The 16,434-nt window shown below is 62.7% G+C and overlaps 1 protein-coding gene across 2 annotated transcripts; it reads right to left on the bottom strand.

The window, feature by feature from the left end:
* Nucleotides 1-9,998: 9,998 nt before the first annotated feature.
* ADAMTSL5 (ADAMTS like 5) lies at nucleotides 9,999-15,658 on the bottom strand. 2 transcript variants are annotated; one of them, XM_047100839.1, is made up of 12 exons: nucleotides 15,603-15,658; nucleotides 15,133-15,328; nucleotides 14,932-15,023; nucleotides 14,627-14,687; nucleotides 14,366-14,474; nucleotides 12,914-13,041; nucleotides 12,535-12,646; nucleotides 12,099-12,185; nucleotides 11,793-11,956; nucleotides 11,453-11,651; nucleotides 11,308-11,379; nucleotides 9,999-10,969 (listed from the first exon to the last, which is right to left on the bottom strand). In XM_047100839.1, the coding sequence occupies exons 1-12, from the start codon at nucleotides 15,656-15,658 to the stop codon at nucleotides 10,668-10,670; spliced, it is 1,578 nt and encodes a 525-aa protein (XP_046956795.1). In that variant the 3' UTR covers nucleotides 9,999-10,667. The 2 variants fall into 2 exon arrangements, with proteins under 2 accessions (XP_046956795.1, XP_046956796.1); XM_047100840.1 differs by having other exon boundaries at nucleotides 15,133-15,202.
* Nucleotides 15,659-16,434: the final 776 nt, after the last annotated feature.

Here is a 16,434-nt window from a genome sequence, read left to right as displayed (position 1 = left end):
GCGCTTCGAGCACTTTCTGGAACAAAGGAACTTGGCCACCGAAGCGCTAAGGGCGCTCGAAGCCAAGACAGGTGTCGACAAGCGGTACTTAGCCACGGGTGAGCAGTCCGGGGCGCTCTGGGCTCCTGTCCCATTTCGCCGATGGGCACACTGAGGCCCTGGGGCAACGGGGTCCCGGGCCTGGCCCCTTCCGGCCGGCGTCTTCTGCACGGTCCGGGCTCGGACGGTGGGGAGCACCCCCCCTGGTGAGACAGATCCTGAGGGGTCATGGACCAGGACTTTGCGTCTGCCCGCAGCCCCTCCTCCGCCCCCGCCCTGCGACCTCTGCCTAGTGTCACTCCCTCTCTCGGGCCCAGTAGTGCCTCCACTCCAGTCCTCAGGTCTGGAGACCGTTCGCTGCCCCCTCCGTCGTGGCCCTGGGTGAATTCCAGGCCGAAGTCCGGTTCTTCCAGTTGCTCGGTCCACCCTGGGGGAGGGGAGAGCGGCGGGTAGACAGCCAGTGCCCTGGGAGTCTTGCCACACCCCCGTCCCACAGGAACATCAGCCTGGAAGCAAGTGTAGAGATTTTTCCATCCCCCCCCCCCCATGCTCCAGGCCAGGAGGGAAGGGTCACTCCCATTCCCCTCCGCCCATTGTTTTCCTACCAGTCACCTCCCCTTGGCGTGCCCTGTCCCTCTCCCACCCTGTGCTTTGGCCCACTGGGTTGTTTGACCCTGTGGTGGGGTTGGGCAAATATTGGCTGGGGGGCCACAGAGCGGGGAGCCAGCCCTTCTGACTGCTACCCCTCCAGTCCCCCTCCTCTTCCTCTTCCTCGGTGGCCTTGGATGCCCCCTGCCACTCTCCCAAACTGTCTAGTAGGTACTCCTTAAACGCTCCCTCCCCTCTTTTTCCCTGTCCCAGGCCCCACGCCACCTCTTCCAGGAAGCCCCCTGGAGCGAATTCCAGGAACACTTTGTCCAGAAGTGGGGGGGGGGGGTTGGGTGAGGACAGGGACACACGTACTGAGCACCTTCTGTGTGCAGATCCCAGCAGTCCACTTTCCTCCCATTTTCCCCCAGCTGGGGAATCCGTGCCAGGCAGGGAAGGTCCACAGTTTACTCCCCCAGGCTTCCAGTGCCCAGGCCATGTCAGCCTGGCCAGGAACCTGACCCTGGGAGCAGGCCCTGACTTCTCTGCTGACTTTCCACATCCCTGATACCCGTGGGCAGGGCTTTAGTCATAGAGCACTGGGGAGGGGCCAATCGGGGAAGCTGGGAGGCACAGGGGGGGAAACTGAGGCCCAGAGAGTCAGGGGCTTTGTGCAAGGCTGCCTCTGCCCCCCCCACCCCCGTCTGGAGCATTCGCCCCTCCCTACCCCCCCCTCCCTGAGCCCTGTCTGTTGCTGATCTCTGGGATGGTGCCCCCCCTCAGATGTCCAAGGTCATCCTCGCTTGCTGAGGCTGCAAGAATAGGGATTGAGGGAGAGGTGCCCTGGGAAACCTGCTCCCCCCAACTAGCAGTTGGGGGTGACATCCCCCTTGGGCCCCACCCGCCCCAGATGGTCAAATCCCCAGCCCAGATAACAAAGGAAACCCAGATGAGGCAGTGACCAGACCTCCTGGGGCCAACTGGGGAGGCCCCCTTCCCTGTCCTGACCCCAGACCCGAGGGATAAAGACTCACCCAGGTGGAGGGAAGGGAGGGGGTGCCCTTTGGTACGCAAGTGACCTCTGTCTCTACAGATAACCGCCTGGGGAGGAGGCCGGAGGCTGTAAAATGCTCCCAGGAGCCCAGAGGCTCTCTGAGTGACCTTGGTCCCCCCTCCTCCCAGCTGCCCTGTTGTTCTGGCCAGTGAGTGAGACACAGCAGGGAAGCACAGAGACCCGCGCACTTAACGAAGGCAGTGTTTACGAGTTTGCAGAGCAGCTAACACTCCTGGCTCCCCACCTCCCCCAGCAGTGTGTGCTCCGGGCCCGTCACTGGGAATGTGTTTGTACCCCCAGAAGGTGCTCAGCAAACATGTAGAAAAGAGGAGCTCTCCCTGTTGAGTGGTATTAGCTATCCCCAAGGCCGCCTGAGGAGGCAGGGTCATTACCACCCCATTGGCAGATGGGGAAACTGAGGCTCCAAGCAGAGAGAAAGACTTGCTCGGTGTCACGCAGTGAGTGGAAAACGTTCAGCTGTCTCCCACTAAGACAACAGCCCTCGCTTGAGGCTATGCTGTCCCCCTCGGGGTACTGAACAATGTCTGGGGACATCTGTGGTTGTCGCGGCTGGGGGCGCTCCTGGCACGGATGAGTGGGGGCCAGGGATGCTGTTCAGCCCCCTCAGCTCCCGGGGCGCCCCCACGAAAGATGTTCTGGCCCGGATTGTCCGCGGTGGCCAGGATGAAAAACCGTATTGAGATAAAGATTACCAGTGTTGCCCTTCTCTGCTCACTGGGAATCAAGTCTTCTTTTTTTAATGTTCATTTATTTTTGAGAGGGAGAGAGACAGAGCTTGAGCGGGGGAGGAGTAGAGAAAGACAGACACACAGAATCCGAAGCAGGCTCCAGGCTCCAAGCTGTCAGCACAGAGCCCGATGCGGGGCTCGAACTCTCGAGCTGTGAGATCTTGACCTGAGCCGCCCAGGCGCCTCCGGGAATCACATCTTAATGGAGGAATGAACAGCCTTACTTCTAGGTTTTTCTCCCGTTGTTTGCATTCAAATGCTGGGCTTTTGTGCCCGGCCCTCCCCTCGGACCCAGAGTAAGGCAATTAATGATTGCAGGTGGTCACTTACTCATTCAACACGTGTTTATTGGGCAACTACTCTACCCTTCAGGGCCAAGGTCCCCACCTGCCCTTGGGGAGTTCACAGTTCGGGGGTGGGGGGGACCGACTGATAACTGGTTGCACATACGAGGAGACACGGGGCTCGGGGCCATAGTAGGCGTCACCAGGGCGCTGCAGGGGCAGCAGGCCTATCCCGGAGGGGTCTCTCGTAGGGGCAGCGAGTGTGGCAGCCTGGGTCTGCCAGGCCAGGAGGAGGCCTCCGGTGCCAGGGTCGGCTCGGAGCGCGCCGCCCTGCCCACACCCTCTCCTCCCGCAGGAGCCGCCACTCTGCTAAGCCTGTATCTTCTGTTCGGCTTCGGGGCGTCTCTACTGTGCAATGTAATCGGATTTGTGTACCCAGCATATGCTTCGTGAGTGCCCGCTGGCTGTCCGGGCGTTGGGAGGGGGTGTCGGGGGCTCTGGACAGCCCCTGACTCTGCGCGCCTCCCCGCCCCCAGAATCAAAGCTATCGAGAGCCCAAGCAAAGAAGACGACACTGTGTGGCTCACCTACTGGGTGGTGTATGGACTGTTCGGGCTGGCCGAGTTCTTCAGCGATCTACTCCTGTCCTGGTTCCCTTTCTACTACGCGGGCAAGGTGGGTGGCCCCCGGGACGCACGCAGGTGCCCGGGAGGCCAGGGGTGTGAGGGGGAGACCCGGCCCCTTCTCTGCGGAACTAGCCCCCCGCCCCCACCAGGGGCGTCTGATGGAGGCGGTCCATCTGGTGGGGGAGGCCCGCCCTGCACGGGTCTTGACCCCCCGCCCCGTGCCCGCAGTGCGCCTTCCTGTTGTTCTGCATGGTTCCCGGGCCCTGGAACGGGGCTCACATGCTGTATCATCGCGCGATACGGCCGCTGTTTCTAAAGCACCACGAGGCCGTGGACAGCGTCGTGAGAGACCTCGGCGGGAGAGCCCTGGACGTGGCAGTGGGAATCACCCGGGACGGTGTGTGCTCACAGGGTGCGGGGGCGTCGGTCCGCCGCAGGCCCTGTCCGTCTGTGCCCCCCACCCGCCTGCCCCTGCCCACTTTCCCTCCTGCCCCTGCCCGGCCCCTGTCTGGCCTCCGTGTGGCTGCACCCCCTCACTGTCAGCCTCTCTCTCCTACGCTTTCGGGAACCAGTCATGCAGACCCTGGCCCGCGGCCGGGCTCTCGTCACCCCCGCCGCAGCCCTTGGAGCCCAGCGTACGTACTCCCGGGCCTGGGCGGCGGGGCCCGCGTGTGCGGGCGCTGTCCCCACGGAGGGTGGGAAGACGGCCCCGGCCCCGGCCGCCTTGCCCCTGACTGACTCCCTGCGGCCCCCCGGGGCCGGGCCTGCCTCACCCCCCGCCACGGCCATCTCTCTGCAGCTCAAGCAAGCGTGACCCAGCCCCAGAAGGACAAGTGAAACCCTCGTCCAGCCGCTACGCAGACCTGCCTCCTGGCGAGCTGGGGGGCACGTCACACCCCAAGCCCTCCACGATCTCCTCAACTGACGCCTCGGGGGAGCCCCCCGCCAGCCCCGCCTCCCCGAGCAAGCCGCTCCCCGGGAGCGCCTCCCAGACCACCTCGGGCCAGTCCCCGCCGGACCCCCCGGCCGGCGGCTCCCGGCTGCCCTCCAAGTCCCAGAGCCGGCTTCGGCTCCGGGCACGAGTGAGCTCCTCCGGCCAGCCGCGCCCCCAGTCATCTGTCACCTCCTCGGGCCAACCCCAGCCGGCCCCCCAGCCCGCGGGCCCCAAGCAGCGCACCAGCACCTCCCCCAGCCAGGGTCCCCCCGTGGCGCAGCCCCCCGGGAAGGCCTCGGACGGGCCGGGGGAGCCGGCCCCCCGGGCCTCCAAGGGCAGCCCACCGCCCACCAGCAGCACCTCGGCGCCCCGGCTGCCGGCCCCCTCCCCGTGCGGGTCCTCGGCCGAGTACACGTCCGAGTCCACCACGGAGGTCACGTGCAGCTGGCCCCACCTCAGACACCGGCTTCGCTGCCTCCAGCACTGCTGGCGGCTGAAGCATCTGGCCTGCTAGGGGGGCTCAATAAAGCTCATCCGACGACCCGTCTGGCCGTGTCCTCAGGGGTGGGGGAGCCCCTGGCCGCGTCTCCCGATCCGGAGCCGACGCCGTGTGCCCGCTTCGCAGACGAGGAGACTGAGGCCCGGAGAGGCGCCCCCGCCGGCCTGAGGTCTTGCCACGGGGCTGAGAAGGATCACAGAGGAGAGCTCGAGAGAGAATTGGCATCTGAGTCCTTTATTTGGGAGGGGGTCCTGGGGAAAGGACGGAAGGGGGCGGGGTGTGCGATGGGGGGAGAAAGGAGCTCTGGGGGCCAGGGTCACAGACACGCCTGAGGCTTTCCCTGCCCCTGTCCCACCGGGGGTGGGCAAGGGGCAGTGGTCCTCCCCTCCAGCCCGCGCCCCCTGCCAGCAGCACCTGGCCCCGGGACCACAGGGCGCCTCCAGCCAAGGTGGGGGGCCGGAGACTGGGGGAAGACGGGGTGTCGCCCGCAGGGCCTCCTACAGCCCATGGCTCCTCTCCTGTCTCGTTTTGTCTTTAGTTGGTTTTTTTTTTTTTTTAAGTTTACTTCTTCTGAGAGAGAGAATCCCAAGCAGGCTCCCCGCTGTCAGCGCAGAGCCTGACGCGCGGCTTGAACTCACGATCCCTGAAATCATGACCTGAGCTGAAACCGAGAGCTGGACGCTTAACCGACCGAGCCCCCCCAGCGCCCCTAGTCGGTTTCTTTTTCGACACCAACATGACCCTGATCGTAAAACCAGGCAGAGACACAAGGAAGGAAGGTGCCCAGCCCGTTGTGTGGATAGAGACGCGAAGAGTCTAAGAAAGGGCAAACTCAATCCAACGGCGTCTTCAAAACAATAGAACACCCCCCATTCGAGGTGGGGTTCCTGGAAGCTGGGTGGGTTGGGGGGCCGCTGAGCAAGGAGCTGGTCTCGGCTGGGAGACACGACCCTGAGCAGGAAGTGGACCCTGGAGTTCTGGCCCAAGGCAGGCGCGGTGTCACCTGTGTCTCCTCCAGAGTCTCAGCCCCACCCGAGAGGGGGCTGTAAGCTCATGGCTCGTCCCATCCAAAGGCAAGTCCCTAGCCAGGCATCTGCAGACACACTAGGAAGGCCCCGGGGCCCCGCAGCGTCCAGCTCGGTCAGCCCCTCACCCAGGACCTGCTTCTCCAAGATCCCAGTTGGTCGCAGCCCTGGGGGAAACACGGAGGAGCGTCAGGATGAACGAGGCAGATGCTCACAAGGCTTATACCTCCGTGGTGTTCCACTGGGGGTGATGCTGCCCCAGGGGCATCAGACGATGTGGAGACGCTTGAGGCGTCTGTGCCGTGTCCCACAATCCCTCTCCCTGCCCCGGCAGTCCCAGCTTGTCCGCAGCTGGTGGTGGCCGCTGGCGAGCGATGGGTCCGATTCATTCATTTGATCATTCAGCAACTACTGAGCACCCACTGTATGCCAGGCACTGTTCCAACAGTCAAGGGAAGAGTGATGGCCCAGAGAGAGAAAAAATCTCTGCTCCTGAGGATTTGGGGAGGCGACAATCAGCATGATAAACAGGGGTGTCAGAGGGAGGTGAATGTTCCAGGGAAACATGCAGTGGGGAGGTGGGGGGTGGCGGCAACGATATCAGGAACAGTCAGAGAAGGACCTGTACGCGGGAGTGACATTTGAGTAGAGGCATGAAGGAGATAGGAAAGTCAGGTCAGAGGCACGAGTCTTGCGAAAGCCAGGGCAAAAGTGATCCGGGCAGAGAGAAGAGCACGTACAAAGGTCCTGAGGTAGGACTGTGCCTGGCGGGCTAGAGGAAGAGTGGGGTGGTCAGCGTGGGTGGAGCTGAATGAGGGGGAGAAGGGAGGGGAGTCTGGGGTGAGCCTGAGCACACGGACACCCGGAAGGCATGGTGAGGACTTTGGGTTTTGCTTGGGGACGCAGGCTTCGCTGGGATCGAGGGTAATCGTTAATGAGTCCCCCGCCCTGCTGAGAGGTCCACACAGGTTTTGGGGACAGGGATCTGGGAATCTGCTTTTCACTGGCCCAACTGTCTGAACAACGTGGGGTGGCCGTAGTCCGGGGAAAGGGTGGCGGTACCGGGCTCTCTCTGCACCTGGCACTGTCCCCCACCATCCAAGGGGGACAGCACAATGGGCTCTAGAGGCGTCCTTCCAAAGATGGTCCCCGGCCCACCCAGGGTCAACTCACCACGTGAGAACAATGACATCTAGCCCCTCGGACTTGTTTTGTTTTTCACTTAACATACGGAAGAGTGTAAGCAGTGACTCGGGGACAACACGGCCCCTCCCAGCCACCCGGCAGTGGCCACGTGCTTCCCTGTCCGGCTCAGAGCCGTGTCGTCGCTGGAGGGGTCGCTCACACGGTAGTGTCTGGGGCTGGTGGACAGGATTCATTTGGCTCGTGCGCACCATCCACCGTCGATGGAATGGTCTCCAGCTTGTGGTTACTGCGACTCAAGCTGCCAGGAACATTCTAGAACCGGCTTTCGGTGAGCAGAGCTCTGGTTTCCTCGGGGCGCACACCTGTCAGAGAGTGCAGGGCGAGCATTTCTGAGTGTCGTGGGGTGGCTGGAAAGAGCCACGAGCACGCTGGGAGGCTTAAAATCACAGGCGTTTATTCTCCCACATTCTGGAAGCGGAGGTCAGGGTGTGGCAGGACCGAGCTCCTCCCTCGGCAGGCTCCAGGGCAAGTTCCTGTCCACCTGTCCCAACTCCTGGAGGCCCCAGGCATCCCTGGGCTCGTGGCCGCGTCCCTCCAGTGCCTGCCTCTGTGGCCATGTGGCTGCCTCCTCTGTCTCCGTCTAACAAAGACACTTGTCACTGGGTTTAGGGCTCACCTTGGTAATCCAGGATGATCTCGTCTTCAGACTCTCAGTTACGTCTGAAAAGGCCCTTTTGCCAAACAAGGTCCTGGTCACAGGTTCCGGAGACTAGGGTTTAGCCCGTCACTGTGCGCGTACCTTCATCTGGAGCAGACGTGGCCAAGCTGTACCCCAAAGTGGTCCCGCCAGTGCCCCCTGTGACCCGCATGTAACCCTGTGGGCTGTAGGACGGCCCGGGGCTCTCAGCGGCGGTGGGGGCCCAGGCCCTCGGTGGGTTAACCCTGGCTCAGGGTCAGAGAGAGTAGGCGGGCCCGGGGCAGGCATTAGGGGGGTGCTGGCCGCAGAGAATTAAAAATAGTAAGAAAAGCATCAGGACCCCAGAGCCAGCGTTCTGCGACGTCGTGGGGAAAAAACTTCAGGGGGCGAAGGAAACAATCTTTGCCAGAATCGCTATGTTACTGACGGGACGCAAGCTTCGAACTCGCATTTGTGTTCTTTACCCTTTAACAGACCCTGTGGGTTCAGAGAAGCCCCAGTGATGACCCACCTGTCGCGGCCAAGGGAGCTCGCTGCAGGGAAGTCTGACCGTCCTCGCTCGTGGTCCCTTCCGGCGACCACATGGGCACTGTGTATCCCCATGGGGACACAGGGACTGCTAAAAACCGAGACCGGGGATTGTAGAGAGGATGACACAGCCCTGGGGTCACCCCGTTTCTGTCATTCTCTGACCACCTGGAGTGCGTGTTCGTGTGCGGGATTTGAACATCTGTACAATTCCAGCGGCGTCTTCTCTCTCTTAAGTGTTCAAGTGTTTGTTTTATTTCCTTTTATTTTAATTTTTTAAATGTTTATTTATTTTTTTTTTTTGAGACAGAGAGAGACAGAGCATGAACAGGGGAGGGTCAGAGAGAGAGGGAGACACAGAACCCGAAGCAGGCTCCAGTCCCCGAGCGGTCAGCACAGAGCCCGACGCGGGGCTCGAACTCACGGACCGTGAGATCATGAGCTGAGCCGAAGTCGGACGCTCAACCGACCGAGCCCCCCAGGCGCCCCCTCCTGTTTCTTTTAAAGCGAAAGAGCAAATCAGGACATCAAGGGACTGTCCGCGGCGACTGGTATGCGATCGGCCCTGGAAACAATGTTGCCTCACGGAGCGGGGTGCCACTCAGGGGTCCTGTCTGCCAGGGCGCATCCCGCACTGGTCTCTCCTCCACCGGCTGGGCCAGCCGGTCCGGGAGCTCGGGCAGGGCTGCCCCGTGGACCCCCCCGTCCCCGACATAGCCCACTCAGTGGCAGAGGTGCAGGGACAACCTCGGGCAGCCCTGACGGGCACAGAGGGGCCTTGGGTGTAGGTGCCAGTGTCAGGAAGCCAGAGTGTGGGGAGAGGTGTTGCTGAGGAAGGCTAGCACCCAAGGGAGAGGCAGGGGCCCTCCGGGTGCAGGCATCACCAGGTGCCTAGCGTCCCTTCCTTTCCCGTCCTACCACTAGGGGGCGCCCAGGCCCCACACCACCCTCCAGCGCTGTGCCCCGTATAACACCGGCGGGGTGGGGGGGCCAGGGGGCCCCCAGCTTCAGTACTTGCGGGGGGGGGGGGGGATGGGGCCAGGTCTGGGACCCAGAGGCAGGGGAAGGAGTCCGAGGGATGCGGTTCCCATGCTCAGAGCTGCGAGGGGCTGAAAGGATACTCGCAGATGGGGAAACTGAGGCCCAGGGAGGGGCAGGGTCCGGCCACAGGTCACCTGCAAGGTCAGGCACTGAGCCTGAGACCCACAGTTGAGCGTCCTGTGTCCTAAAGGAAAACACAACCACGGACGGTACAGAAGACCAGAGTGTCCCATCCAGGGAGAGAAGGTAAAGGGTGGCCCTTCCAGAGTGCCCCCAGAAGGTTTGTTGGGTGACACCCTCCAGGTGCCTCCAATTCACACTTGGCCTAGGTCTGCCCTCCTGGCCCCAGAAGACTGATGAGTAGAACATATCCAGGAGAACACAGGAGGACAGGGACCGGGGCCCCGGGTGGCATGAGATGGCAGTGTGGCCCTCAGGGGGCGTGGGGAGGGGGCACTGGACCAGGAGGAGGAGGAGGAGGGCTGGGGTGCACGTGAGAGTGTCGTGCACACATCGTGACAGCGTGACCGTGGGTCTGACCACCAGCACATCCTGGAATTTCTGCAGCCGCGTATGTGTCACTGGGGTGTCCTTGTCGTAAAAGGGCTCGCAAAGATTAAATAGGGAGAAACAGGGATGGATAGCAGAATTGTCCGAAAGAAACCCAGCCAGGGGCATCTGGCCAGCTCAGTCGGGGGAGGATGTGATTCTAGGTCTCCGGGTTGTGGGTTCGGGCCCCACATCGGGCGTAGAGATTATTTTAAAAATAAAATCGGAAGGAAGGAAGGAAGGAAGGAAGGGACGAAGGGACAAAGGGAGGAAGGAGGAGAAAAGGAAAAAAAGGAAAGGAAAGAAAGAAAGACCCAGCCAGACTTGCTGAGGCGCTAAAGATTATCTCTGAGCTTCCTGGTGGCCGGGGCAAAAGGGGAAATGGGTACCTTACAGTACCTGGGTAGGCGTGTCTTCTAGGGAGCATGTCTGTTGGAGACGGTGTCTCTGAACACATGAGGCGTACGTGTGTCAGTGAGAAGAGAGAGCACAGAGTGTCAGGGAGTTAAACAGCAGTGAAGGTCCTGGTAGCCAGGGCAAGAGGGGAAACCGCTCTATTCCAAGGTCTTGTTGGGCAGTCTTCCTTTGGGCCATGCTCGTTTGTGACAGTGTCTCTACGAAGGTGAGCATGGGGCAAAGCAAATAAAAGCAGACACAAAGTTTCTAAGTATAAATCATCTATGAGCTTCCTGGCAGCCAGAGTGAGAGAGGAAATAAGAGCGTCTCTTCAGTGTGTCCTCCCTCACCAGTGCCTCCTGCTCATGACAGTGGACCTGACTGGGTGCAGGGACAGCCAAGCATGTGTAGTAGGCGGGAAGCCACTGGAAGCCGGGGCAAGACGGGAGACATGCTGAGCCCGGTCAGGCATGCCTCTGTTGCTGCAGGTGGCGGGGGCCCGGTCCCGCGGCTCAGGCCGGGCAGTGTCGGGCAGCCAGGCGCACGCGGCTGTCCTCGGCAGGGCTCCACGCTCGGGCGTAGCCAGTGTGGGGCAGCAGTAGCCGGTCCCGAGTGCCGTCAGGGCTGATGAGGCGCTGGACAGCCAGCAGGTACTCGCGATGGAGGTCCAGCCGCGGGCAGGGGCAGCGACCCAGGGCCCACACGTACTCCAGGGCCCGCAGTGGCGAGCGGTTCTTATAGATGAGCTGCACGCGAACCTCATAGCGCGTCTCCTGGGCCTGTTGGAGGCGGCTCAGCACTCGGGCCCTGAACACTGTGGGCAGGACTTTGCTGAGGCCGACTGGACACTCCGCCCTGGGCACCCACCCCCCCCCCAGGTGCACCCCGTTGCCAGAGAAAGGAACCGGGGCCAGATGGGGCACTGGGGGTCCCTGGGGACTGTGGAGAGGGGCCTGGGATCAGTGAGGGGTCCAAGTTCAGATGAGGGCAAAGGGTCAGATCAAGGAGTCCCATCAGGGGGAGAAGGAGTCAAGGTGGAGTCAGGTCAAGGAGTCAAGGGTAAAGTCAGATCGCCGGCAGGGGTCAGCAGGACAGGGCTGAAGTTCAGGTCAACCAGGAGCCAGGTAGCGGTTGGGGTTAGGAGTCTCTCACCGAAGTCGCCGCCGCAATAGTGCAGCAGCCGGTGCGCGCGACCTCGAGCGTCTGGGCACGGAGAGCAGGGGTCTGTGGGGGGCGCACAGTGAGGGGCACGGACCTCACCTCCCTGCTAGCTCCCACCGGGCCGTCCCCACCTCACCTGGGGCGGGGGGCGGGGTCCTCGGGGAACCGGCAGCTGGGGCCGCGGGGGCTTCGGCGGGCTGTGGTTCCACCTCCCGAGGCTGCGGCTGCCGCAGGGACCAGCCCAGGGCCTGCGCCTGCGCCTGGAAGGGGCCGTAGCGCTCCCGAGGGAGCCAGAACTCGAACTCGATGCCGGGGTTGGGCTCCTGCAGGAGGACCTGGAGGGGTGTCACGCCGAGGGAGCCGCACTCGGACCCGATGGCCCAGCTTCCCCCCTCTGGCCCCCGTCCCCCCGCCCCCATCCAGTAGCCAAGCGCCCCCTCCATCTCCCAGCTGCCCCCGCAGAGCCTGGGCCGCACCTGCAGGAGCAGGTCTTGGGAGGTGGGCCCAGCCGCGCGCAGCGTCTCCTCTGGCCCGGCAGCGCGGGTGTAGACCACGCGGGTGCCCGCCGCCTCGTAGGTCCCGGGTGGGCTGACCGCCCAGTTCCCGTTGAGCACGTGGCGCCCGTCGACCCCTATCAGCGCTGCAAGGGAAAGGTCAGCCCGGGCTCCGGGAACCGGCCCGTTCCGCCTCCCGCACCCCTTCCCCCCCAGCCGCAGCCGCAGCCTCCCCGGCTGTATCCGAGGCGGCCAGCAAGACGCCTCCCCCTTCGGGCCCTGAGATACCCAGGTGGTTGCGGCTCCGGTGGGCTACGCGGATGTGCCTGGCGCCCTCGGGGATCAAGGTCACGTTCCAGTACCCAGCGAAGGCACCTGGGCGGAAGGAAAGGAGGGCGTTGGGCGCGAGTGGGCGGGTATTTGAGGGATGAGTTGAGGATTAAATGAGATACTGCGGTAAGCAGCTTAGCCAGGGTCCTGGCACCTCCACAACGCTCGGTAAACTTTTGGAGGTAAGATTATTCTCGCTTAAGTGCAGCTGGGAAAGAGTTAAAACCCCATCTGTTCCGGGAAGGGCGGGACCATCTGACAGTAACCAGTCAGAATGAAGAGAGGAGGGGGCTGGGCCACGGACTGCCCAATCAGCTCGGGATTTCGCTTCCGGGCCCGAGGCTCGTTAAAGGGCCCGCTCTGGGCAAGCGGGTACGACGGGGAGGGCGGTCACCGGAGTCACGGAACACGCGCTGCACGAAAAGGCACGACTCGTTGGCGCCGCCGCAGCGGCCGCAGTGATCTTCGCGGGCGTCCGAGCCCAGCAAACCGTCACAGCCGGCGCTCTACAGGGGCGGGGAGGACGAGCGCGGCTTCGCGGACAGCCCCTGGCCTGGGACAGCCCTAGGAGGCGGGGCCGGGGCGGGGCCTAAGGGGAAAGGGGCGGAGTGGAGCCTCGCATGGGCGGGGCACGGGGCGGGGGTGGGGGTGGGGGTGCGGTGCTGGGAGCGGGGCTTGGAGAAGGGGGCGGGACCCGGGAGAGAAAGGAGTGGGGTCCGTGGCCAGGGCCTGAATGTGAGGTGGACGGGGGGCGGGGCCCGGCGAGGCCTTACGAGGCAGCGGCCGGCCACGCAGAGCCCCTGGGCCCCGGGGCTGCAGGGGGTGCCGTCCAGGACGCGGCCGAAGGTGTGGTAGAAGGCGTGCCCCTCGGCCAGGCAGTGAAGGTCGCACTGGTTGGGCGCTGGGGACAGAAGGAATTGTTGGGCCAGTCCAGGACGTCTGTCGGGGCTTCTGGCCTCCTCCCCCTCAGGCATGTGAGGCCCAGGGACTCAGCCAAAGCCACACTTGGAGGCTTTGGTTAGAGCCAGAATTGGAACTTAGGTGGCGTCTGCCTTCAGCTCCCAGACCCTCCCAAGCAAGTACCCGGGGCAAGTACCCGGGGCCGATGCATGCATGCATGCATTCCTGTCAAGCCCTAACATTAGGGAGCCCATTGTTCATACTTTCGTCCTGCAAACATTCACAGAGCACCTACTACTTTCCCGACACTGTTCCAGGCTCTGGGGTATGGCAGTGGGCAGAAGTCACTCAGCACACGGGCCCTGCACCCAGCATGTGCCCAATAAAAAGTGCCCAGTGCTGGAGCACCTGGGTGGCTCAGTCAGTTACGTGTCTGACTTCGGCTCAGGTCATGATCTCACAGTTTGTGAGTTCGGGCCCTGCACTGGGCTCTCTGCGGTGGGCACAGAGCTGGCTTTGAATCCTCTGTCCCCCTCTCTCTCTGCCCCTTCCTCTCTCTCTCTCTCTCTCTCTCTCTCTCAAAAATAAATAAACATTGGGAGAAAAAGAATTTTAAAAAAGGAGTATTCAGTACTGACTGAATGCGGAGCAGCTGGGTGTGTCACTGGCCCTCCCCCGGACTCAGTTTCCCGGCTGCCTGGCAGTGGGGCACAGTGGACAGTCTGGTCGCAGGCTCAAGCTCCCAGCCGCAGGGATCGGTGCTCCTCCTGGCTCCCACTTCTCTGAGCCTGGCTGGCAGACCCTGCCTGGCACAGAGCCCAAGCTGGCCTTGGAGGGCCTCTGGGGGGGTGGGGGGGATCATGGCAAATTTCCTCTAATTCTTAGGGGGGAAAAACACACAAAAACCCAAAACACCCACGAGGCTGACCGATGGAATCTTCTCCATTGTCAGCTTTTCTTATCTGTGTCTGCTTTCACTATGGTGTCTAAAGCTGTTTCCCTTAAATGCGGAGGCACACTGCCCCGGGCACACAGTTACATAACTTGCTATTTTCAGCTAAATGCGGCAACAATTCCTGCCACCGGGATAAGTTCGAGAACTGTTGGCCTCAGGATACGGCTCCACGCAAATCCTCAGGCTGTGTTCAACCCCGTGCAGAACAAACCCTGCCTCCCTGTGCTGCTTTCCCCTCCACTTCAACTCCTATGCATCCTTCAAAGCCCCAGTGCTGATGTTCTCTTGCAATCCTCCGGTCGTCTTTCTTTCTCAGCAGCCCCTCCTCCCTGCCTCCTGTGGACCAACAACAGGAGTCAAGGCTACTCACCACCGTAGAAGGGCACCCACTGGTAAGTCTGCTGGGTGCCTAGGACAGGGTGGCCATTGTAGAGGGCACACTGGAGGTCTCGGAATGGAATGGCCCCTGGGGGGCAGTCCTGAGGACAAAGATGGGTAGGTCCGAGGCTGGGAGAGCCCCAGGGGAGCCCAGAGAGCCTGGCAGGGTGGCAGGTGTATTTGGGGGGCACGAGTGGGGAAGCAGGAAGTCTTCAAGGCGCACCCGAGGGCCCCGGAGGCGGACAGAACTTACCGGCAAACGGCAGAGGCGGTACTCATGGGTGTCTCCCCAGCATGTGTCTAACCCGGGAGGCCTACAAGGAACAGGAGGGCCAGAGTGTGGTCAGGACCCCCAGTAACCCTCTTTCCAGAGCTGGCCTGCCCACCCTTGGGCCCGGCCGCCCCCACCCACATTCCAGCCGGATCAGTGGGATTAGAAGGCACAGCATGTGTGGGCAGGCAGAGGGTGCGGCCAGCAGTGGGGCGGGCTGGCGGGAGAGGAGGGGCAGGCACCCCCCTCCCACCCCACCCTGCTAAGCCCCAGCTTTCTGCGCTCACCAGATGCAGCGACGGCTGCGCACAGAGACACCCCGCCCACAAGAGCTGGAACAGCGACTCCAGGAACCCCAGGGGGTCCACTCACCTGGACCCTACTTGGGGAGAGAGAGGCACCATCGGCCCGGAGAGAAGCCAGTGGCCCCCCCGCCGCCGGCCAGGTCCCCAAGCCCGCTGGCCCCCTGGACTCGTGTCCCCCCTTACCTGGGCACTGCCCCCTAAACCACAGTTCAGGAGGGTCCACAGCAGAAGCAGGTTCTGGAGGGGGCGGGGTGTGGGGGAGCAGAGAGGGCGCGGCAGTGGGGGCGCCAGCAGGCCGGGGTCGGAACCCCAGCTCTGTGCCCACTGGCTGTGTGATGCGGGGCAGTCATTTAACCTCTCCGGGCCTCTGTTCTCGTCTCTGAAAAGTGGGGTAATAACAGGGCCCCCGTTACAGGAAAGTCTGAGGGGTCCGTCAGGCCAGATAAGGAAAGCAGGCTGCGCAGAGCCTGGTGAGGGGGAGGGAGAGCTCAAAGGATTATCTGCTTTTATTGCTATTGTTTGTCGTCTGATTACATGCACACAGCAAGTGCTCAATCTGTGTCTGGTTATGGAAGGAATCATTCCAGGACAGTGCACGGGAATCTCCAGTGTCGGGACCCCGTCACCACTCTCCCCACCGTCAGTGCGTCTACCTTTCTGTGTGGCCAAGGGCCAGCCACTCCACATCCCCAGGCCTCAGTTTCCCCATCTGTACAATGGGGATCAGCTGGTCTCAGTCCAGCGCTGTATGAGGGACTGTGGAGAAGGTGCGGCTGGCGGGGCTGGCTCGGGGGCTGAGTCCCGGGCAGAAGCCCCCTGGCTGCACCCGGGCCTCCAGGGCCACCTCGGCTCCCAGACCTGTGGTGGCAGGGAGCCCCTGGATTGGGGGTCACAAGGCGGGTTGACCTGGCCCCAGTCCAGCCGGGGCCCCGTGACCTCATGTGCAGAGGATGTGGGCTCCACCAAGGGCAGCCTGCAGAGGAAAAGGAGACATTGATGAGGGTGGTGCAGGAAAGAGGGAGGCCCCTGGGGGTGAGTGGACTGGGGGGGGGTAGACTTGTCTGCCAGGGCCTCAGTTTCCCCATCTGTCAGAGAAAGGGTGAAGTCCCTTGCCATCCACACCCTCCTCGTGACCATGGCATTGCCAGAGAAAGGCGGAGGGAAGCGGCCACCCCGTGAGTCCTTTCTCAGGCCAGGGCCAGCGCGCCCGAAGGACTGAAAGAACCAGCTGGAGTTTTCCAGCCCTGAGTTTCAGGGCCCTGGTCCTGTACCAGTGCACTCTGGACCCTCTCCAGCCTCAGTTTCCCTGGTTCTCAGGCTCTGACATCCGGACCTGGGGCATCGGGCTCTGGGACGCATGGTGGCCCCGGGTGCTGAGAACCTTGGGGACCACTGGGCAGGGCCCTTCTCTGCCCAGAGCTGTGTGGCCGGCTGTATCTGAACCCCGAGTCCGGGCTGGCCTTGGAGAGCTCAGATGGGGAGGGG

Source organism: Lynx rufus, unplaced genomic scaffold (assembly GCF_022079265.1).
Source record: "Lynx rufus isolate CCGP_SWC_20201006 ecotype Redwood Valley unplaced genomic scaffold, mLynRuf1.p SCAF_53, whole genome shotgun sequence".
NCBI lineage: Eukaryota > Metazoa > Chordata > Mammalia > Carnivora > Felidae > Lynx > Lynx rufus.
Note: the sequence above shows the minus strand (reverse complement) of the source record. Positions and strands in the feature narration are given on the sequence as shown.

Excerpts from the sequence above, each read along its gene's own strand:
- ADAMTSL5 (XM_047100839.1), bottom strand. The coding sequence starts at position 15,658 with ATGGGGAAACTGAGGCCTGGGGATGTGGAGTGGCTGGCCCTTGGCCAC. Across the intron at positions 15,329-15,602 it reads GCCCTTGGCCACACAGAAAG|AGACGAGAACAGAGGCCCGG; the intron begins GTAGACGCACTG and ends CCCACTTTTCAG. Across the intron at positions 10,970-11,307 it reads CTATTGCGGCGGCGACTTCG|TGTTCAGGGCCCGAGTGCTG; the intron begins GTGAGAGACTCC and ends TCCTGCCCACAG.